Consider the following 24,519-nt stretch of genomic DNA (forward strand, 5'->3'; position numbering starts at 1 on the left):
AGAGCTGCTTACTGTTTCCTTAAAACTACACGTGCCAAGACTCTGAAGAGTGAAAACATGAATAATAGTATGCACTGATGTTTTTCAGTTGTCACATGTGATTCCCCTAATTCAGTTTAAAAAAAAAAAAAGCCTATTTGCAACATGCTCTCCTTTTTTGCAGATGAACAAAGGAATACTCCTTCACTAATTCTGAAAGTAACTTGTCACAGTGGGGTTCGAAGGCCTAGTCAAATAATTGTCTTAGTGTACTACCTGCTGTGTTCAATATTGAGTGAAAATGGAAGCCAGGCCCCAACTCCAGCTTATTTCACAATTCTTCTGTTATTTAAATGATTTTAGTCAGTTTGGGGGAAGCCAGACCTTTATAAATTAACAGCAGGGAAATACCAAAGGTGTCAGATTGCATATTTATCGTCTTTTTCGTGTAATACTTAAATATGTATTAAGAAGTGACTGACATAAATTAGGCAGATTTCAGAAGCCACAGGCCGTGGCTTGTAGAGGACCCCCTTCTGCTTGACATTTCATCCTTGTCAAAGATCAAATTATTTTAATTTAGGCTGCAAATTATAAGGAATGAAGACTTCTTTGTGGGAATTCCCTGTGGTAATCTGACTTTTGTTGTTACTGCTGCTTGTCAGTGTGCAAAAGATATAATATGCATGCAAATAAGGTTAAAAAATATGTACTATCTAATTATCCAGCCAGTACATTCCACTTGAAGACAGTGGGAGGCCTGACACACAGTATGTGTTTGATTCATTGAGGCCTGCAGGGTATTTACACAAGATTACTTTTAATTATGAAATTAATATCTGTTTATCTAGAATATATAGCAGTAAGTGAGTATACACATGAGCAGAATTCTTTAGTAAAAAGTAGTCATCTTAATTTAATACATGAAAAGAAGGGGAAAAAAATCACTTGTTTCTAGGGGGGAAAAAGGCATCATCCAGACCTTGGTTTCACCCTCGTTGAAATAAATTGAATGAAAACTTGGCACCTTCTCTAGAATTTGTTTCTAGCCCTGCCAAGTAGGCTCAAGATGTGTTGCTTTATTTCACAGTTTTTATATTTTAGTGAACAAGATACAGTATTAGATTCAGTATGATGAGGAAAATGTAGAAAAAGAGAGGGTTTTTGTTTGTTTTTTGTTTTTATAATTTTGGTGAAGGATTATCTCTTCCAGTTTCAAAAATCATGATTACGGTGAGAAAGAGAATGATGAAATTGTATCCACCTTTTTTTTTTTTTTTACTGTAATAAAACATACAGCAAATAAAACAATCCCACTGCAGATATACTTTAATTGATGAAATGCATATCCCTAACAAAGTTTGTTTGTAAAGCATAGTGTTACATATTGACATCTCTGCTCATATTGACATCTAACTGAAAATGGGAGGACAGTATCTGGGCTATATTTATAATAAGTACCATTTTAGAAAACTCAAAGCAAATGAATAAATCATAATTACAAAAATACAGTATGGCCTTGTCACTTTCCACACATGCGCATCAGTAGAAATGTATGGAAAATTCAAAAAAGTAAAAAGTGATCACTCTGAGTATTGCAAAGCATTGTCTGGTAGAGTGTTCCATATTTTGCATAGTCAAAGCGTGTCTTGTCACCAGGCAAACAAAAAAATCTGGCTGACTGATTTTACTTTTCATTTTTTCGTTAAAGCAGCTATAAAGTCATGATGGGTTGGAGATTCCTTTTACTGCCGCTGCTCTTGGCATTTCCTTCACTCAGCCGGCCTGGTTCTCCATGTTCATGTAGATAACCATGCCTCTCATTGCCTTTGACACTGTGCTTGGAACTTAATCTAGTCCAAGAAACCATCCTTGGCCACTTTATTGTAATTCAGATCTCTCTGAATTGCTGTTTTTCTTTTTTCAAAAGTCTCTTAAGCCATTTCTTTCTCTGCTTCCCAAAAATGAGACCCTAATTATGAATTCTGTTTCTTTATTTTCCCCCAATAGTACCTTGCAGTGTGTTCTGAATAGGAGCAGTCATTAAAATTTCTGCCTGAAATTTGACAAAACTTCCCAGAATCAACCTCTTTGTAACACATTGGAAATTTGCAGCTGATTATATATGCAGAGACTAAATTGTGCCCCTTCCAAAGGTTTTCTGTAAACAAAGATACACTGATGATTTAATTTGATAATTTTTTTAATTAATTAATTTATTTTTGGCTGTGTTGGGTCTTCGTTTCTGTGCGAGGGCTTTCTCTAGTTGTGGCAAGCGGGGGCCTCTCACTATCGCGGCCTCTCTTGTTGCGGAGCACAGGCTCCAGACGCGCAGGCTCAGTAGTTGTGGCTCACGGGCCCAGTTGCTCCGCGGCATGTGGGATCTTCCCAGACCAGGGCTCGAACCCGTGTCCCCTGCATCGGCAGGTGGATTCTCAACCACTGCACCACCAGGGAAGCCCTTAATTTGATCATTTTTAAAGACTATTTATGATGCCTGGTAAATGTTATTGGCTGCTTTATCTTTTATATTGACCTTTAGGGTAACTATTTAAGTGTTCTTGAAAGGTTTATTTAGAAAGTACAAGATTATAGATTTTAAAATTCTTATTAAAAGATAAGGAAATACAAAAGATGAAATCAAATTGTTTCTGTTCTTTTCATTTTTCTTATCAGTGTGATGGAGTACAGATTGATTTAATAAACATCTCTCTGGAAGGAATTGCTATTTTGAATATACCAAGCATGCACGGAGGGTCCAATCTTTGGGGAGAGTCTAAGAAAAGACGAAGCCATCGCCGAACAGAGAAAAAAGGGTCTGACAAAAGGACCACGCTCACAGATGCCAAAGAGTTGAAGTTTGCAAGTCAAGGTAAGTTTTCTAACATTTAATTGTTGCTTCTTAATCGGCTCTTGAAGACTACTTTAAATGAAAGAGTTTTCCGTTGCACTCTGCTCTATATATTTATGCAGTTGTATTTTTTATATCAGATATTCAAGTGTGATTAAATTAATATTATAATAGATTCTAAAATCATGTATAAACTGGCTATATTTTCATGGATTTTTTTTCTCCTTTATTCTCCTTTTTGTGGGTATAGCTCTTTACACAGAAAATAAAATATACATGGGTATTTAGTGGATAATAATATAGGATGTACTGTACATTAAATTCTGGAATGTGATCATCTTGGTCAGATGTTTGAGTTGCTATAACAAGGGCCTAGTTAAGGCTTTTCTGAGGTGTGTTGCAAGTTTTATTTTTGGCTTTCTTCAGTCAGGCTATGATTAGGAAGCTATCTTACATGAAACTGTTGTCCTAAATATTATATATAATGGCATTTTAAAATATCTCACGATCAGTTTTGGTTATCTGCTTCTATTTTTTCCAGAAATTTAGTAAAAAGTAGAATACCTGGGAAACAAAGAGCAAAGGACTAACAAAATAGGGTAGAATAACTATGGATCAATTTTCAACTCCATTGAATTATACTTCACATTGGGACATGACAACTAATTCTTGTTGATAGATTGTACAAAGATACCAAATTGGTATTATAATCTTTTGGTATTATAATAATTGATCATGCCCCAATTTATAGTATCCATACTATTTTTTTTAACCTTCCAGAATCTATCTAATACCTTTGATGGCATTCAGATGGCCAAGAAAACGTATTGGCTCAGCTCAGTGTAGCAAAGGCAAAATATGAAGAGATCACAACCTTATGGGCTCAATAAAAATAAATATTTTTTTAAATAAAATAAAATGTGAGGATGGTTGATAGGCTTGGAGGTGGTAGGAAACAGCTTTATGTTTTGGTGTCTTCAGGTATCTGAAGGTATCTGATTTAAGTTTCAGTAGCAGGCAGTAACTTCTGTTAGATGGAACTTGGTGACCATGAAGGTGAAAAAAGATTGACAGAGGGAGTACTAAGTATCCACTTGAAAGAAGTGCTTACTACAGCCTGCCAATAACAGAAGGTTTTGATGCCCACTAAATGTATGGGTGATCCTAAAGAGGCAAATCCTGAAGAGTTGTGTAATTTAATGCAAGAAAGTTATACCAAATTAATTAAGATGCTTTCTATTCAGAACAAATATAACTGTATGAAAACATGGAGGAAAATGGTTTTTTGAAGGAGAAGTATATAGAAAAAATGAGTAGGTTTGTGCTATATGAATTTTAAAATGAGAGGAATTAGGTATAATTACTAATTTCTAGGATTTATTGACATTAATAATGCATTTATATTTAAATGTAAATGCAGATTTCTAAAAAGATTCCTGAAAAATTTCTAAGTTTAAAAATTAGTTCAAGGACCATACTAAGACCAAACCTAAAAATCTCTGCTTCTGTCCCTAGGGAAGCAATGAGTACATATAGTAATATAGTCCATATAGTTAAATAGTTTTACATATATTATATATATAAAATGATAATTTCTAGGTTTATTTTTCTGTTTGGTCACTACCTATTAATACTTGGCATGTCCTTTGCATGTAGACATTTCAGATATGTATCTGAATTGATTCTCGGTGCTCAGCTGCCAACTATGTTCGCCCAATGAGATGTTAAAGTTTGTAAAACTCATGGCTGTGCTCCACCAGGAAAAGTGTCTGCATACTATGGAGCTACTGCAGGCATGCTGTCTGTTGGCCTCACTCATCCCCTTTGTAAGCTGAGGAATACACGTTTGGAATGAAGCACACACAAATCAGCCCCAAGTATTGTATAGACTGTCAGTGCCCATAACCCTAGGAAAAGGTCTCTCTTCCCATTCTGTCTTCTTGCTTTGTACTATGAAACTATTGGGACCAAGTTTCCATAAACTTGGGAAAGAAGAAGGAAGGAAGTGAGAACCTATAGGGTTTGTGACTTAGGGATACATTTTTGTCAGTACAAAGATTGGGAAAAACATTAGAAATCAGAGTTTTTGAAGGTCATTGTATGAGTAATAACAAAAGCATGCTTTATAATTGACTTGGCTTAACTTTTTTTTCCCTCTCTAAACCAACTATGCTTGTAAGTTTGGGTTTAGTTTTATTTCAAGATCAGTATAATTGAATGCTTAAAATGACTTTATCAGCTGAATATTTTAAAAAGACTTCTATATTAATCAGTCTTTTATTAATTTTATCAAGATTTTTTTTCATTTTGATGTATTTTACAACAAAATAGCTAAAAGTATCTCAAAATGCTTCAAAGTTTTGATTTCACATTTATTCTGTTAATTCTTAAATGTTACACTTAATAATCAGAAATGAAAGAAATTTACTATTTAAAATATCTGCATGTATCCCTTCCCGAAATGGGTAAATGTTTCTATCATTTGATCTTGTTTTCAATTTCTTGACACAAAGACAATAGTATTAAATGTAAGGGTCAATCAGTATTTTAAATCTAAATATATTTTCAAATTTACACAGAATGGTTACAGGTATGGCCTTTAGAATGAAATAACAGGAACTGTAATTCTAGTCCAACAAGTTTTCTTAACCCAGATTCAAATTAATAACTTCACTCTTGGAAAAATATAAGTAAATAAATGAACAAATTAATAATGTAAATTTCTTCTTTTTAAGTTGCACTTTCTTGAACTATTAACTAGCAACTTTTCTGATATAGCTCTGTAAAAATTTGAAGTTTAAACTGAATGTTTACTATATTAGAATGGATGCTTGTTTCCATAAACTTTAGAAAGCTTTTGGTGGTGGGGAGAGTGGGGAAAGCATACCTAACTATAGATTCTTGAAGTAAAGATAATTTTTTTAATTTAGTAGAAGGATTTAAATTAAGAAAAAGTTTACAAGTTTGTTTTAATTTTTAAAATGTCATAGATCAAAGGTACAAGATCAGGTTTGGAGCATTACATACTCATTTATACTTCACCCTACATAAACTGGAACTCCTGCACAATTTTTTTGCTTGCGGTCTTTGAGGACATTCACAGCATAAAATCAGAGTATCTTCAATTAATAAATTCACTGGTTGGAAATTTTACAGTTGATTTAATTCGAGTTGATCAAAATTATAAGTAATTAATTTAATTACATTATTGTTCTAGCAAAATACTCTAAAACAGATGCAGTTCTGAAACATACGCATACTCACATTCATCTAATTCAGACACTTTCTTTGTGGGTTTGTCTTTTTCTTTTGTTTTTGTTGTTGTCTGTTTTGTTTTACTTCTTTTGGAAATACAAATGAGTGTATCATATGTAGATGTCATGGTCTTTAAGCAAAATTGTAAAGTAGGCAAATTAGATCTTCAGTGCTCTTAGCCTTAATATTCAGTCTTTCCCATTTCTTTCAGTTGCTGAGTTAATCTTTGCCTCCTCTTCTTCTGCATTAAATCCAAGTCTCAGAAAGATATCTAATAAATTTATTCACATAAATATATAAATGACTGATTGCAGATGAAAGTAGAGGTATTTGCATTTTAAAAGAAATAAAAGCCTTCAGGTAAACCATTATTTTTCAAACTGTGTTCCATTGAGCTATAACTGCAGTTCTTCAGAGTTTCTGTAAAAACTTGGTTCAAATTCATTTCTGTCATATTTTGGAACAATAACATAAAAACCTATAAGAAAAACACTGTAAAGTGTGTTCTATAAAAACATTTTGTCATATTGACAATTCCCGAATCATCAAATTGTGTTACCAGACAAAAATAACTTCCTTCCCTCCTCCTGTTCCACCTCCTCTTCTTCTTCCTGATGGGTGGATTGATCCATATATAGATGGATAAAATGATAGTTATACCTTTCCACACATATGTTTGTAAGCATATACACATCTAAATAAACAAACAACTCAATAACTATGACATTAATTGGAAAGTCTGTAGCTCTGCAGTGGTCATTTTAAAATACATCTTTGTATATCTCATGATGTACCAAGGGGAACATTACCACCACAGCGTATGTGAATCACAAGGAATTAAAAGGCCTGCAAGCTCAGGTACTTTTGTTTGACACAAGCAATAAAGAGTGCATAACAATCAATGGAAGTGAAAACAAGGTGACAATACTAATATTTGTTATGAAAATGGAAATCACTCCTTAGAAAAGTTTTTGCCCATAAAAAATTGCATTAGTTAACTAGCTCCCCAAAATAACAGGCTTGTACTAGTTTGTATATCAAATGCACTTTTAACAGAGATGTAGGATATAAACACGCGCACAACTCCTGGTAAAGAACCAGTGATAAAATTGAAACAAAGTTTCAGCTAAATATGCAGAACAAGGTAAATTGAAACTTCTAGTTAACATCTGAGGCAACCAGCAAGTAAATTTGTATTGACAAAGTTGAAAAACTATATTAAAAGTACACCTGTGAATGTGCTTTTTGACAGCGAGGATCTCTCAAGTAATACGAGCAGTTTTTAGGCATTCTAATGGTTTTAAGCTTTGATGATACAAGTCCAACTATACCATTTTCCAGTAATGAATGCAGAATGGTGCAGGACTGCCAAGTGAGATGTAAAAAGTTCGTATCATTTATGATTACATAGCTGTCTGGATCAGGATATTCCCAATATCATACAATAAAAACAAACTGCAGAGATCATTGAAAAATAGGCTGCCTATAACACTACAACTATCCTCATCAAAATAACTCTGTTATTCTGATAGATTGACTATATCACAAGTGTTAGCAATTTAAACGTCTAAAATATATTTGCACAAATAAAATTCTAATTTTCTCTTTAATTTACTGGTTTTAAAAATATTGCTTCATTTGAAAAACAGAAAAGGTTGACTGCTTTAAAAAGTTTGAAAACCACTGAGCAAAAGTAATTACATTCAAGCCGTAGAATTTCAAACATTTGCCAGAAGCTAAGGGAGGTACAGTCGGGAACAGCTGGACTTCCTGCTTGAAACCTCATTAACTAGGTGAACGTCTACTCCACATACGGATACAGATAGAAAAGTTTATTTTAAAAACTAATTAACATATGATATTGTCCATGAAATTTTCAGTGATTTCATTCCCATTTACCAATGCAAATTCTTTTCTTTGGGCAGAATTTCTCAAAGTGTAGTATACACTCCACTGATGGAAAATTGAGCCACTTTAAGCAATACACAGATGAATATTTTAAAGTGTGACAGTTTTTTTATGTACTATTGCAGTTGTTTTCTCTTTATGGTAAGGAATGCTTTTTTCTTAGTTTGTAATTTTAAATAATTTTATTTTTGAAATAAATTTATTTAAGTAAAAAGAGAGTAAAAGCCAAAATTAAAAAATAATAGAGGAGTACATGGATATGGAAAACATTGTGACAGTGGGACCAGAAAGGCTAAAGTATAGAAAACTCCATTAGGCTAATAGTACAGATTCCACCACTTTGTATAATTTGCATAGCCCCAATTTTGAATACTTAGTGAACACATTATTTTTATTCTTCATTATCTTGCATAAAATGTACTATGTATAAGCTCCCCCCAAATAAACTTACACTGCACATACCCCTACCCCACCTTATTTGATGTCTGTGCTCTGTACTGGGGAAGACTAAAATCCTGATTCTTTTTAGGAGCTAGAGGGGAGAGACTATAGATCTGATTGACTGTCAAGGACTCTGTCTATATCAAATGACTTTATTGTTTTGAAAACTCTGAAGAAGTAGGAAGAAAAAAAAGGTCAATCCAAGCCAAACTGATCAAAGAGAACAAATGAGTTGATGTCTATGAAAGCTTGGCCAAAGATGAATGTCTTTTGCCGCTGAAGAAAAATCAGGTTATTGGCTTCAAGGTCTTCATCTTTAAAATGGAGATTGTGAGTTCTGGAAGAGTTGAGATTAACTTATGTGTGCTGTCCATTCTGTTGGCTGGAAAATTGCACAAAGAGCATTTAAATAGTAAGAGTCTAACACTTTCTACTCCTTGTCAAAGTTATACTTACCTGAAAGTTGGTGGTAATGGACATTTGTCATGCACTATTATCAATTTTTCTAGACATTTCTGTGGGTTATTTAGGGTAATTTAGAAAGCAGTGTTTTAAGTTATCTAAATATAACTGCAACATTCATCTTAGAACTGTAGATAATGTATTTGGCATTCAGACACCAGCAAGCAGAACAATTTCCAAGCATTTAAATTCAGTGATTAAATCAATTAAATTTAGAAGCAAGAAAAGGATTTCATGTTACATTATTATACCTGGAAGTTAAAATTGTTGAAAAAAGATCATGGCATTTGAGATGTTGCATTTTACAGAAATATATGCATATACTAATACCGTGATAATTTCATTAGTTGAAAATACATAGATCCAAACATTTGTTATCTAGTAACCTTTAAGGAGAGATCTCAAAATGAATTTCTAATTGTACGTTTTTAAACTACCTTCCTTGAAATTTTCCAGGACTGGATAATGCAAATAATAGCAAGTACTTGTTAAAGCTATCTAAATATCAAAATTTCCGTTTGCATTTGAAGATTGCATCATAACCTGGATATCTTAATGTGATAGCTCTCGCTCTTTTTTTTTTTTTTTTTTTTTTTACAAAAGGCATGCCTTTAAAGTTTATAAAACAGCAGTAAAAAGAAATTAGAAAATACAGGACATATTTCTTGTATGTAAAAATAAAAATATATTTTCAAAATATAAGATCATGTCCTCTTATATTTGGCCTAGCTGTCCTATAAAACCATATATATTTTGATGAAGCATTTATGAAATTTCTATTTGTCATGACACTATAAAGACTTCACAGAAACTGCTAGCCTCCTAGAGATTTGAAAACAGAAACCATAAATATGAATAAATTAATATTTTAGTAGCAAAACAGATGACAGTCTTTAGAATATTCTTATATTCCTTCTGGAGCTATATAGAATACCATTCTGTGGCTAGGATTATTGATAAATACCCCATGTTCAACAGTCAGATTTTCAAAATCTGACATACAGTATAATTCTAGAAACAAAATCTGACATGCAGTACAATTCTCGACTTCTTATAGTGAAAGTGGTAAGGCCACGAGATCATTTTGGATATAATATAGTAAGTAAGTAATCATTTAAACAGGAAAGTGGTGTTTTCTAATATGTGAATGAGATCATTGAAATTAAAGGTGTATTCCTGAAAGCAAACTGAAGTTAGGAAAATGGAGAAAGTTCAAAGAACAGGTAGGTAGGAATGGCAGAACAAGGAGCCGCTTGCTTTCACCTAATGAATCTGGGAAAACTTGAAAAAAAAAATGAGTTTTTAGTAGCAGTTGCATTTTGAAAAATATATGCTTTGGCAATCGATTTAATAGATGCAAGGGAAGAAGGAAAGGAATTTGTTTACTTGAGGTTTTAAATTAAGGCTCATCTGTTAACCTTCTCTGACTTCTGAGGCAGAATACCTTCTTTATTTTCAAAATGCTAATACTATTCTGAGACTCTCCTACATTTGTAACTATTAATTTTAATTGTAACTTCAGAGAAAGGTGTAAAATATAAATGCTTTAATGGGTCATTTTCTCTATGATGGCTGATGTCTAATATCAGTGATAAAACAACCATCTTACTTGTTTCTGTAATATCCAATCCAACGTAATATCCAGTCCTGAGTCTTTCGAAGATAATGGCAGGTCATTTACACAGGCTAAAACTGCATTATAATTTTTAGTAAATTTAACCTACACATGGTAGAAATATAAAACATATTTCCAAGTTAAATAAATATTGGCTGATTATATAGGCCTCAACTATGCACTTGTAGAGCATCTTTCAAATAGTACTCACATAAAGTTTCCAAATATGAGGGCTATCACAGAAGTGTCCTAAATATAAAGCCCTGTAGTAACTTTGTCAATTGAGGGTGATGGTGTGGAGCTCAGGTAATAGGTGTGTCCCAGGGAAGTTAAAATAATTTTCCTATAATCAGGACATATGAAAATAATTTAAGCAGGATTTTTTTTAAAAGAGTAAACATGAAAGAACTATCAAAAAGACATGAAATCAGCTACATAAATTGTTAAATATAAGTCATGATTCTATTTTTTTCTATTTGTATTAAAAACCATGTTTTCTCTTCCATCAAGATAGAAAATAGCCAAGAAAAACTATAATCTTATTGAGAATGATACTTTAATTGCACCATCTTTTGGAGTGATTTCTTATTTAGAGATTTCATGTCATGCCAGGAGAGATATTGAACTTTTATTTTACCCCTCTTTATTTATGTCTTTTTTTTTTCTGGTTACCTTAATGGATGTAATGAAAACACCACAGTCTAGCACCTGGTACTCCTTGCACTCATTTGTCTTACTACCAAAGGCTTCCAGGTGCGTCCAGCAGAGAGCAAAGAGACTTTTTTCTTGAAAAAATCAAATCCCACCATCTACTTAATTATCTTTGAGCTGTATGTGCCTTTGAGTTAACCAAAACAACTAACCACTAGAGTTCCATTGCCATGAATTTAGTATTTACACATACAGTCTTTTATTGTATAGAGCTAGTTAACATAGAAATGATAGCTTCTTGGACAGTATCCTGCCAACTCTGTTCTTGTGGAAATTGATAGAGATTCATATAGACCACCATTCCCTCCAAACTGAATAATTATTCCCCTGGTTTAATAAAAATAGTTATATTGCTCTTCCTTTGATAAATTGTAGATTTATAAACTGGGGTGGGGGTTAGTGTCTGTTTTAGGCAGTGTCTATTGGCTACTGTACAGTACAGCTATTAATTAGAGTAAGCTAAAGATTGAGGCTTGAGTGTTGTAAGGTGACAGTCATTTGAAATAAGACTAAAAATCTCTATGGATAAACATAACTAATTTAAATGAGCCCCCAGGGAGCTTTTTTGAGAAAGTTCAAATGCCTGATGAATGCTGCACTGTTATTCTAATCACCCCGTAATATGGTATAAAATAACAACCTCATTTTATCCTTTTATTTATAAAGCTGCTCCCATTATCATTATATTTTACCTGTTCAAGTTCTGAATGATTGCTACTCATTGAGAGATTCATTAAGAGAATAATTATATTTCACAGATTGGCAGAAAGAAAATGTATCTTTGAACAATTCCATTTCCCTGAACAGTTGTTCATTTCAAGGTCGAAGACAAGTCTATTAAGTATCTTCTACCCTTTTTAAACATGTCAAAGCTAACCATTAATAATGAAATTAGCAGTTTGGTTCTGATTTAATGAAAGAATCAGCTGCTATTTGTAGAACTCAATTTCTGTGAATGAAACAAACATTTTTTTAATATCAAATAACAAAAAGTATTTAAGAATCCTTTTATGTACAATGATTTAAATCCATGTCTCTTCGGATAGTTAAAACCCTTAGCATACTGACTTCTTCCCTACTGATGTTTGAAAATACATACTTCTCCATCCAAAATATTACATCATACATTTTCTTACTAAGTGTCATTCACATTTTCAGAATATCTTTTTAGAATAGTAAGAGGTAGAAAATCAACCAATATCAAAGAACATTCCATTTTTAAATTTACTGCAAGAAAGATTCATGGGATTTGTGACTAAATGTCGTTTCAAAATTAAAAGCAAATTCATATGCACAAAAATGTGACTTCAATAGAAAATAGGTCTAAGCCATATCACCTCATATTTGAACATGTTGGTGCTGTGAAATAAGCCTACCCATGGTCACATGCAAGTAAATACCTTAACTCATCTTAAATCTGTCTGGTAAGTAATTGAGCAGTAATAAAATATTAATCATGGATGGTTTTGCCAAGCCTTCTATACTTGATGATAAACACTTTCTTCCAAAGAGTTCTTATGTTGTCTTTTAACATCATCCAGGCCAACTTACTAAGACTGAAGTACAGGATATCTAGTGAGCTTAGTGGGAAGCAAGGAGTCAGTGCATCTTTTATTCAGTATAAAAGTATGAAAGATGCTGTTTGATTTTTTAAAGATAGTAATTGAATCAAATTTAAATAGCAATTTTAAACATGTGTAGGATTTGAAGAACTCTCAGAGCTAGGAAACGAGTTAATCTGTATGTCTCACTTTAAACCTATGTAACTAAAATATGCTGACATATTAACAATGCTATTTTGAGTCAAAGGTTGAATATGAGGTTTTGTACAATTTTGTAGTTAGGTATTATTTTACAATTCTTCATTAACATATTTTCTGTCCTTTTTATTAATGAAACCTGTTTCTTCTAGAGGGATTATATAGGTCTTCATATTTTTTGTTTTGTTAAGATAGACTATTTTAGATTTCTATTGCTTTTTTTGGCTTCATTTTTATTTTTGCTGTTTGGTTTCTGAATATTTTATATATGTACTCTTTGTAAACTCTTCATCCAAATGTTCATCCAACAGTTAGGAATTAACAAGGAATTATAATAGGTGTTTTCATTCTTGAGGAAGGGAATGAATATTTTGTTTATGGTAGATACTGAAATTTAACTTCCATTGCAAGCCAAGAAATTAAGTTATCCAAAATTGCAAACCAAAAAAATGAAATAAATGTGTTAGTTTAGGCATAAAAATTGAATTAAATTTTTTTTAAATCTGACATTTTAAATACCTCTGGCAGACTTTATAGAAGAGTGTATTTACTAGTGAGTACTCAGATAAAATGCCTTGATCATGTATATGCTGTGACAGAGTTTGTGTGTGTGAGTGTGTATCTGTGCAGGTGTGTATATATACTGACTTCACTTATGGGGAAAAACATACAGACATGCAGATATCAAAATGATACATGGAAGCAAAGCATCACTTAAACACAATTTATTCTGGGAAGTCCCAATCAGAAAGAAAACCAGGGGAACCCAAGCATTGTTTTAGGAAAGGAAGGGGAATTTTATTTTTGTTTTAATAGCAGTAGAGAGAAGTGTGATAGAACAAAGTATTCTCTAAAATACAAATCATTATCCCATTTTTCAAGGGAAAAAAGAGATGAAAATAGGTAGAAGGGAGTTCTTCATTCTGCCTTCCTTTCCTTTTTTTCCTCTGCGTGTCATCCTTTGGGAATAATGCTTTCTTCAGATTCCGTTACTCTTCCTCCTTCAGATGAGAAGGCCCATCCCAGAGTGACCCTGCTAAAGCAGCTCACTCTTGATCGATCCTTATAGCACATTTACACCTACTTATGGATCAGAAGACAGTAGCTTCTGGAGGTCTGTAGGAAAATTGTGTACCAAGACAGTATTGACATTTCTTTTTCTCATTTTTAAAGTTGAGATATAATTGACATAAAACATTGTGTAAATTTAAGTTGTACAATGTGTTGATTTGATGCATTTATATTTTGCAGTATGATCACCACCATGGTGTTAGCTAATCCTCTATCATGTCACACAATTATCAGTTCTTTTTTGTGTTAAGAATAATTAAGATCTAGTTTCTTAGCAACTTTGAAGTTCATAGTACCATGTTGTTGACTATACTGTATTGACTTTTTTCTTTTTTGGTTTTATGTCTTCCCATGAGGTGTATGATAAAAAGAAGTTATATTCCATGGCAAGAAAAAAACCAAGCAAAATAATATCACACCAATTGTCTTACACAGAATTCTCTCCCAATCCAGGCTGTCTTCCTCCTACTTTCTTTTCAAGTCAGCAGCCCCTGAGGGAAAAGACTTTTGACGTGGACATTGTAGGCCAGTGGATTTCTTAGAGATAGGCTTTAGTTTTTAGTTTTCTGGACTCTAAGAATATGGTTATAATAAGTTCTATGGTGAAAAGAGAAAGAAGTCTGTGACCTCAGACCAAATATTAACTTGGCAAAGTCTGTTTCCTAACCTGTATATAAGTGAAAATAATATTTTCGGAATTTTTTTTTTACCTTATGGAGTGATTTGTGGATCTTAACACATTTCATATAATTTACTATAGAAATGGAAGGTGTCTTATATTTATTTCATCAACTTAAGGATATTCACAAAGCTATCACACTAGAATATGTGAAGCACTTCTAACATTTGGCCCACATTTGCGAGAGAGGAGGCAAAGGTTAAGGGGTCATTCTCCAGGTATGGAAAAAATAACCCTTCTAAGAATTAATCCTGACTCCACAGAATTATAAAAATAAATAGAACTCTTACTTCAGATTATAACAAATTTTTCCTTTCCTGGGAAACTATTTTATGATTAAATAGTAGAATTCTCAGTACTTGAAATCTTTAAATGAGATCTGATGAGGAATATAATACTGACTGCATTCTGATCCAACTTTGAATTAAAACAGTTATTTATCATCCTTTCCCAAGAAAGGGGCAATTCCTATTAAAATATTAGTGCCAATGAAAGTTGATTAAAATACAGTTCACTCTTTCCGGGTGTTGGGATGATTGAAATATTTTGTTTATGCTGCTTAGTTTCTTGGTGTCTCATCTGCCCATTCTTTCTTCTCTTCCTCATGGTGAATCATGGAACACATTGTTTGCTTTCTGCACTCCCTTTGGTTGCACACCTTCCATCTCTCACTTTCTCACAAAGATCTTAAGATTGTGGTGGCCACGGTACTGATTCCCTGGGAACCAAATAAGCAAATTCCCCCACGACCACTCCCCATTGATTTTGCAGCCAAGACCAAGTCACCTTTGCCATCAATTCAGATTGTACTCACTGCTCTGAAATTTCGGTTTCCCTCCTGGCGGCATTACTCGTGATTCACAGAGATGTTTATGAGAGCGCTCTGTTAAGTAGGCTGTACTGGAGAGTACAAGCTGCCTGACAAATTACCGATGTTGTGAGGTGCTGCCTGCTGGGGTGAAAATAAATTCTAAGAGAGTACAGGGGACAGGTCATGGGCCCCAGCTAGGCTGCAAAACTCTTGTCAAGCCAGTACTGTGTGCCAATAGATGTGGCAAGAACTGACAAGTTTTACGGCCCTTTAACATAGACTCAGTAAGAAGGGGAAGGTCGGAGTTTTGTGATTTTCTTTAAAGCCTCCTGCTTTTGAGCAACTCTTTCTAGGCAGAAGGGGTATAATCTCATTGCAGGCCATTCACAATTCTCAGGGAAGCTCTTTGTATGGTCTGAAGACTTTGAATTTTTATCTTGTTGTTCTTGCATGTGTTGTTTTACCGTTGTTGGTAATGTTGACACTAGTATTTTTAAATTAAAAAGGAAAAATTCTCACAGAGTTGGAGTGTGGGATGTGTAGGTTCTCATAAAATGTAGAAAGTATAATCGTTGTTCACATTCTTTTGCCCTCAGAATAAGTTTCAGTTGTCTCAAATGTCATTGCCTGATCTTCCTGGACTACCCTAGTATAAATTGTCTTTAAGAATAATATGTCCCTTTAAAGGATGATTTTCTGTTTTTCTGTTTCCATTATTGCTGGTGTCAGGTCTTAAATCTAGCATTATCTCTATATCAACCCTTCATATGTATGTATAAAATGTGCATATAATCCTTTTTTCCATAAATGATCAGTGAATGAACAGATTATGCTTTTATCAACACTTTTTCTCAATCTAGCTATTTTCTTGATTAACTGATGGTTTCTGTCTTCATTAGGAATTGTGTAGGATGGACAAAACTTTAAAGATTGAATGAAACAGGAATAAGCTCTTAAATTGAGCACATTTATTACCCTCATTTTAAATCTGTTTTTCTAAGGTTAGTAGATAGGGTTTTTTAAATCATTTTACAATGTGCTCTGTACATTTAATGGACAGATAACAAAGAACAATCATGTTAAGACCAGAAGTGTCAATATGCACATAAGTTACTCATTCAGTAGTTTAATATGTGCCCAGCCAATCTGATTTGTGACTATCTCTTTCTCACTTCCTCCACTCAAGCCAAATTGACCTTTTTGGTGCTCATCGCATATAGCAAGCATGGTGCCATCTCAGAGCCTTTGCACTGATACTCCCTCTGCCTGGAATATTCTTTTTTTTTTTTTTTAATTAATTAATTAATTTATTTATGGCTGTGTTGGGTCTTCGTTTCTGTGCGAGGGCTTTCTCTAGTTGCGGCAAGTGGGGGCCACTCTTCATCGCGGTGCGCAGACCTCTCACTATCGCGGCCTCTCTTGTTGCAGAGCACAGGCTCCAGACGCGCAGGCTCAGCAATTGTGGCTCACGGGCCTAGTCGCTCCGCGGCATGTGGGATCTTTCCGGACCAGGGCTCGAACCTGTGTCCCCTGCATTGGCAGGCAGATTCTCAACCACTGCGCCACCAGGGAAGCCCTGCCTGGAATATTCTTACCTTAGATCTTCACATAGTTTCACGTGGCTTCTTCCTCGCTTCTTTCAGATTACTGATAAAATATGCTCCCCTGGGAATGGGTTTCCCTGACCACATATCTAAAATGTCATGCCATCCCCTCCCACTCCCTACTCCCTGCCTTACTATGTGTTATCCTTTTTAAAAATCTGAACACTTTATTGAACTATAACGTTTGTACAGAGAATTGTAAACATCATAGTTGTACAGTTGGTGAATTTTGACAAGTGAACACATCTATGTAGCTACTCTTCCAGATCAAGAAATATAGTATTACCAACCCCACAGAACTCTACCCAACAAGCCCATGTCCTCCTCAATATCCTGGCTTCTAAAACAATAAGTTTTGCCTGTTTTTAAATTTTATATAAATAGAATCATGTAGCATATATTCATTTATGTCTAGCTCTTTAATTTCTATTTTCTTTATTCAAGTGTATTCATTATATTAGTATACAGCTTTTTTCCAGTGTGGAGCTATTATAAACCCTAATGCTATGAACATTATTGTACAGGTCTTTTGATGTGGATATGTATTTCTTCTGGGTATAGACTAAGAAATGAAAATTGCTGGATCATAGGGTATGTGTATATTCAGCTTTCGTAGATACTGTTAAAAGTGGTTTTGCCAATTTACACTCCAGTCAGCAGGCAAGGCTTCCAATTGGCTCTGTATCCTCACCAACACTTTGTATGATGAGTCTTTTTAATCTAGCCATTCTGGTTTATTGTGTTTTAAATATGCATATTACTGATTGACTAATGATGTGGAACACCATTTTATGTGACCAGGTTATTTGGATATCCTCTAGTCTCTTGCCTATTTCTTACTGGGTCGATCTAGCTAGCTCACTATGTATTTGTATTTGAAAGAACTAGAGTCTTTTGTTGGTTCTATAGGTTGCAAATATATTTTCCCACTGTATGGCTTACCTCTTTATTAATGATGTCTTTTGAAAATCAGAACATCTTGATTTGATTTTATTGAGGTTTAGTGTATTAATTTATTCCTTTTTGATTATTGCTTTTTATCAGCAGTTAGTTTTTTAAAAGTCTTTTTAACATCTGTGTTATTTTGAAGAAGCTTTATTTGTTTGACTTTTAAATGAAATTGGTTTTTGTGCATGGTTTAAGATTGAAGTCAGGAATAATTTTTTCTTGCATATCATTATTCAATTTACATAGCACTATTTGTTGAAAAGGCTCCTACCCCATTGCTTGGTGGTAACATAATCTTGATTTCAGGTTCCATTTATGTATTGATTTATTTCTGGACTCTATATTCTACACTAAAAATAGGCAAACTTCTCTAGTGTCAGATAGTAAATATTTTAAATTTTTGGGTCAGATACTCTCTGTCGCACCTACACAACTCTATCACAGTAGCACAAAAGCAGTCAAAGACAATACATAAATGAATGGGCATGGCTGTGTTACAATAAAACTACTTACAAAAACAGGCAGCAAGCCAGATTTGACTCACAGCTACAGTTTGCTGACACTTGTTCTATACCATTGGTCTATTTGACAACGTTTATGTCAATACTACACTGTCCTAATTAATGTCTTATTTTTCAAGAAGAACATTTCCTTTAAATTTTTCTTACACATTTTAGAATCAGCATGTTAGTTCCTCCAATCTAAAAATAAGTAAGTAAATAAATAAATAACTGCAGGGACTGTGATTGGAATTGCACTGGTGAATTTAGGGAAAATTAATACCTTTACAATCTGTGCCTTCCAATTCATGAACATACTATCTCTTTCCATTGATTTAGCTTTTTAAAAAACTTTCTTATAATAATGATTTATAATTTTTGATGTAGTAGTCTTATGCCTGGATATTTAATGTTTGGGTATGCTATTCTAAATAGTATCTTTTCTAATATTTACTTTCTAATTGTCACTGTATACAGATACAAAACTTTCTGAAGCCACTTATCAGTTCTGATAGTATATGCATAGATTCTGTTGGATTTTAAATATCTGTAATCATGTCAGATATAAGTGATGACAGTTTTATTTCTTCTTTTTCTACTCTTAGACCTTTTCATTTTCCTCTTGTTAGTTCCCTGCTTAAGGTTGACAGTACAACACAGAATACGGGTGGTGATAATGGATATTGATTTTGGAGGGTGAAGAGGTGGATTTCAGTATTTCACCATTTATCTGATGTTTGCTGTATACTTTTATAAATACATCTTAGACTAAAGATTTCCCCTTTATTTCTAGGTTACTAAGTTTCTACTATAAATGGGTGTTGAATTTTATCAAATTCTGGTTCTGTATGTATTTAGAAAATCATACAAATTTTGTTTTTCATTCTGTGAATTACTTTAATCTTCAAATTGTAAAGCAACCATGTATTCCATAAATAAATCTAACTTGGCATGATGCGTTATTTTCTCTACGTAGCACTGTATTGAATTTACTACTAATAGATTTAGAATTTTTCATCTATGTTCATGAAAATCATCACTACTTACTTTCTTATAATGTTATTATTTAGGTTGAATTAACAAGGTTAACCAGATTGAGCTACTTAGCTAGGTTAACTAGTTTAAAGTATTATGCCAGCTTTGTACTACACGTTAAGGAGTATATTATCTTACTGTATTCTCTTGAAGCCATCTGCACCCAAAGTTTTTCTTATGATGTTTAAAAATGTAATTATCTTAAAAATATATATAACGTTATATAAATTTTCCATATTTACTCTTTTGTCAGTTTGGGAACTTTTTCTTTCCCTTGGAATTTGTTGATGCCATCTGCATTTACAAATATATTGCTATAATGTTGTTCCAGATATCCCTTTATTTTCTTTTTCATCTCTATATTATCTTTAATGACACAACTTTTCATTACTCACATTTGTAATATCTTTTTCTTTCTCCTACTTTCTTTGGTTTTAGCTTGCCGTTCTTTTTCTGACATTCTTAGTTGACTTCTTAGCTGACTGATTTTAGTTTTTCTTCTTTTCAAATATATGCATTGACGGCTCTGCATTGCCTCCTAAGCATGGCTCTAGTGGGATTCTGTAGATTTTGATATTTTATTATTATCCTGTTACTAATTCTAATTTCATTTTTTCTTTGACCCATGGTCACTTCGTGCATCATTGCTTTATTTCTAATAGCTTTGAGAATTTTTGTTTGTTTATTGTTGACTTCTAGCTTGATATCACTATGGTCAGGAATATACTGTCAAAGATTTCAGTCTTTTGAAATGTGACCAGACTTGTTTTATGACCCACCGCATGATCAGCTTGGGCACATATTTCACGTACATGTGTTCATCAAAGCTTTTTAAAATTATATTGATTTTGATCTACTATTCCTATCAGCTATGGATTGAGGTATTTTCTCACTATGATGATGTTCTGATGTATTTTCCTTACAGTTTTGTCAATTGGTTTTTACTCATGTCAGTGCTATGTTTTAGGTTCATACATATTTTGGACATGCATATTTAGAAAGTTTCATTGTTCTTATGGTTCGTTGGTTTACTCTTTTCATCACTATGATGTATCCCTCTTCGCCTATTGTAAATATGCTTCTTACCTTAAGACGATTTTGCCTTATATTTACATAGATAAAAACAGCTTTATTTGGTTATCTTTGCATGGCAAATCCCTTTCTATCCTTTATTCTCAACATTTTTATATAATTTTAAGGTATGTCTCTTATGAGCAGCATGCAATTAAGTTTGTTTTCTCAAAAACACAAAATTTTTGACACACCTGATTTGTGTGATATTTTTGTCACATTTTAATTATACATATATTTTCAATCCCCTTAAATATTATTCTATTATCAGTCTCCCTATATATTTTGTTTAATGCAGGTGTACCGATGTCTTAGATTGGATTCTTTGGAAACTGTGACTTTGAGGCAGAGAGTTTAATGCAAAAAGTTTACTGGAGAAGAGTCTCAGGAGTGACACATGTAAGAAGTGAGGAAGTCAGGTTTGGGAAGACAGAAAAGCAGATCCACAAATGTATTGCAACTGAGACCTCAGAGTGATCCTCCAGGAGCTGGGACAGCCATTTTGAGTTGTCCTGGATTGACGGTTGGGCTTTTGAATATTTCCATCAACCTCCTTCTGAATACATGCCTCCTGAAAGGGAGAGTAGATATCATTGAGTCAGTTCCCTGGGATAGATGACAAATCCCAGGATGGGGGTGCAACTATGAAGTGGCCAGCAGCCATTATTCCTAGAAGATGGGAGCTGGGTGCTTTGGTCATGACATAAGGCAGATTTGCATGGAACAACAGAATATCTAATTTACCCATTGAACCACTCATTCAAATTGCTTCTTATAGTTTGCCCCACTTATGGGCAACTTCTCCAGGATTCAAGGCAGACTTTAGTTCCTGGGGAACTTACAAGAGATGTGTTAATGAGATTAACAGAAGTCTCTGCTGCAGCAGTTGATCTCAAGGCCACAATAATTTTTATCCTCCTCCTCCACCACCACCATTCTAGCGCCCTCTCGCTCAGCTAGTACCTCTGCTGAACTAGGCAGCTTATCTGATGGATTTGCTCAGATTCTCATCTTTCCTGGGCTATGGCTGCTATACTTAGCCCTTTTTCATTAAATCGGGTCACGGAAGCATCAAGATACAATCCCGTAGTAACCTAAACATCAGACATATTGTTCCCTGCTCCCTTTGTGTAGCAGCATCCATTTCCCCTTGGATACCAGGGTCTCTAGATCCATAGAGCCTGAAGCTGCAAGGATGAGAAGCACAGATTCCCAAGGTGGGTCATTAGGAGGGATGGTAAATAAGACCACTTGTGCTTTCTTTCTTTTGTTCCCAGATCCATACTAATTCTAAGTATTTGCATTCTAAGCAAAGCACCATAAAATAATTATTAATTTAGGATGTATACTGTGTCTAGAGGGTGACACTTCATCCTTGCAGGGTATCATCTACTGACTGGTACTTTGGCTGAGTCTTCAAATAGCATTCTATTTTTCTATCAGTTCAGCATTTTCTTGGTAGCTGAAGTAACTGGACTAGTGTATTCCACAATAATATGCCCTCTGCTCTACTTCTTTGCTGAAAGAGGGGTCCCTTGGCAGTGTGATTAGTTTCCCCTATCAGGTAGCTGAGTCATTCTGTCTATCTGGTTATATTGTAGAGGAACCTCTATGGTGAGTGTTCATCTATGATACAGAGATCTTCAGACTTTGTTCCCATTCCTTTAAATCTATGCACAAGCATCTTTGGAACTCCTTGTCCAGATATACATGAGTCCATGTAAATTCTAGCCTTCCACAACTCCTCTTTCCACACAAAGGATGACGAGGTACGCTTCCCAGAACTCTGCTCATTGGGAGAATTTCCCTTTACCTCCATCCTTAAGAAGCATTTTAGTAGAACAGCAGCCCATTTTGATGCATACTAACATAACAAGACAAACCATATATGAAACCTGCTTAAACTTTTTCCTTCTTTGACATCTAGTCCTAAGAGTTATAGGAGGGAGCTGAAGGAGAGGTGCTGGTCTGGCAGTGGTAGAGACAGAGCCACCTTTTCATGCAACTTTCCATACTTTCTGACCCTACTCATGTCTGATCCAGGTGTACTACTTCTATCTTGCAATGGGTTTCTGAGCTTATGACTCAGTGGGTCCTTCCATATGCATTATGACAGAGGTCAAGAGAGTTAACAGGGACCCAGACTAAGACTCTGTAGTTTACTGTTGTCTATTCCACATGGATCTAAACTTATTTTGATTCTTCTTTCTGAAAGAGATAGAAATGAATACATTTTCCATACCTCACACTGAAGGCTGTGTTACTCTGCTCCAGAAAAATACTGTATCTTGTAAAGCAAATGCAGTTGAGATTACTATTTGGTCAAGTTTAGTTTTCCACTGTCATATGCCATAATCCATCCCTTATTTTTAATAAGTCTAGACTGGTGTCATAAATGAGAATATGCCAGAGACTACTACCTCTGCTTTCTTTAAATCTTTGTGGATGGCATTAATTGATAGTTGTTATATACAGGACAAGAAACCAATGTGAAGGATCTGCCAGTTTGCAAGGGTGTGCAATCCAACAGTACATTGGGAGGTCTTGGAAAAGACCACCTGATGGGTCTGTGGACTACCATGTGCCAGCTGCAGGCCAGAATTCCATTTATTATCTGGCTCCCTCCCATGTGCTTTCTTTCTATTAGGAAGACTGTTGGATCAGTTTGGGCCTCAGTGTATCAGTTTTAATTTTGACTCTGAATTAACAGTCCTCAAAAGTTCTGGATATTTCTCTTTACCTAGTGCATAGTCACTTGAGTAAATGGCCTTTAGTATCTTTCAGAAAGGACTGGGGGAATTACTGCCCCATGCTCTCATGGTATTGCTAGGTACTCTGTCTTAGAGATCTGCCCTGTCCTTCAGTAAATAGTCTTCAAACAAAAGTCTGAGACTCAACTCAGATCTACAAACTGGGCAAGAGATAGTGATTGGGGAGCAGGAGCAGGATAGAGGGAGGAACAGAGAAAGGATTTATTTTCATTGTATAAATTGAGCAACACCCTGCCCGTCTATCTTGATTTAGGGGCTCCATATTCTATTTATTTACTCTATCTTTTTTCTTAAGGTTATACCCCAGGTTTGTCACTCCTTTGTTCCTGTTCATTGCAATGATTGCACCTACCTTTCTGCTGGCCATTAAGAGCCACTTCTTGGTATTTATTATTTAGAGATTCTGTCATTCCCATTTTTATGAGGAATCCCAATTCTGCAATGTCATTTCCTACCCTGCCTACAGAAGACAGCTATCACTGAGCTTCTCAGTGATACTGATGTGTCCCTCTCCATAGCACATTCGTTACTGTTTGGTAAATGGGGTGTCTGATGGGCTATCCTGTAGATTCTAGTTAGCTGGTGGGGTTTCTAGCCTTACGTATATATTTTTTCTCAGGCATGCCCAGTGCACTGAGTCTTTTGATCTCTTCCTCCTTCATCTCCCATGGCAGTTCTGGAATTTCCACCCACTTAGCATAGGTCATAAATTTTTCCAGGCTTACAAGAACCATCCTGGCAGCTGTTAACACCATCTCCTAGGATATGTGCCAGGGTTTTAAATTCTGTATCACAGGAGAGTGCTCTCATATCAATTAACTACTGTATCTAAATGTAGATTTTATCACCTGTTGACAAGGACCGCAGGACCCACGCTGTGCATACTCTCCCAGCTCCTGCAGATCCTTCAGCAATTTCAGTGATAGCCCCTCTTCTCTCTCGGCAGCCCCATAGCATCTCTGTTCTGGTTGTGCTGGTATTTGACCATTAGCGTTTGTCTGGTTGTCAGGGGGACTAATGTCAGCAAATCCTGAGGGAAGGCAGGAT

General features: G+C 34.6%; 1 protein-coding gene across 1 annotated transcript in view; it reads left to right on the forward strand.

The window, feature by feature from the left end:
* DGKB (diacylglycerol kinase beta) overlaps window positions 1-24,519 on the forward strand; it is a 925,979-nt gene that overhangs the window by 735,464 nt on the left and 165,996 nt on the right. The window contains exon 25 of the mRNA XM_082472689.1: window positions 2,656-2,851. Within this exon, the coding sequence (XP_082328815.1) occupies window positions 2,656-2,851 (196 nt within the window). The remainder of the gene's footprint in view (window positions 1-2,655; window positions 2,852-24,519) is intronic.

This window comes from Balaenoptera physalus, assembly GCF_965194825.1.
Source record: "Balaenoptera physalus genome assembly, chromosome: 8".
NCBI classification, from domain to species: Eukaryota; Metazoa; Chordata; class Mammalia; order Artiodactyla; family Balaenopteridae; genus Balaenoptera; species Balaenoptera physalus.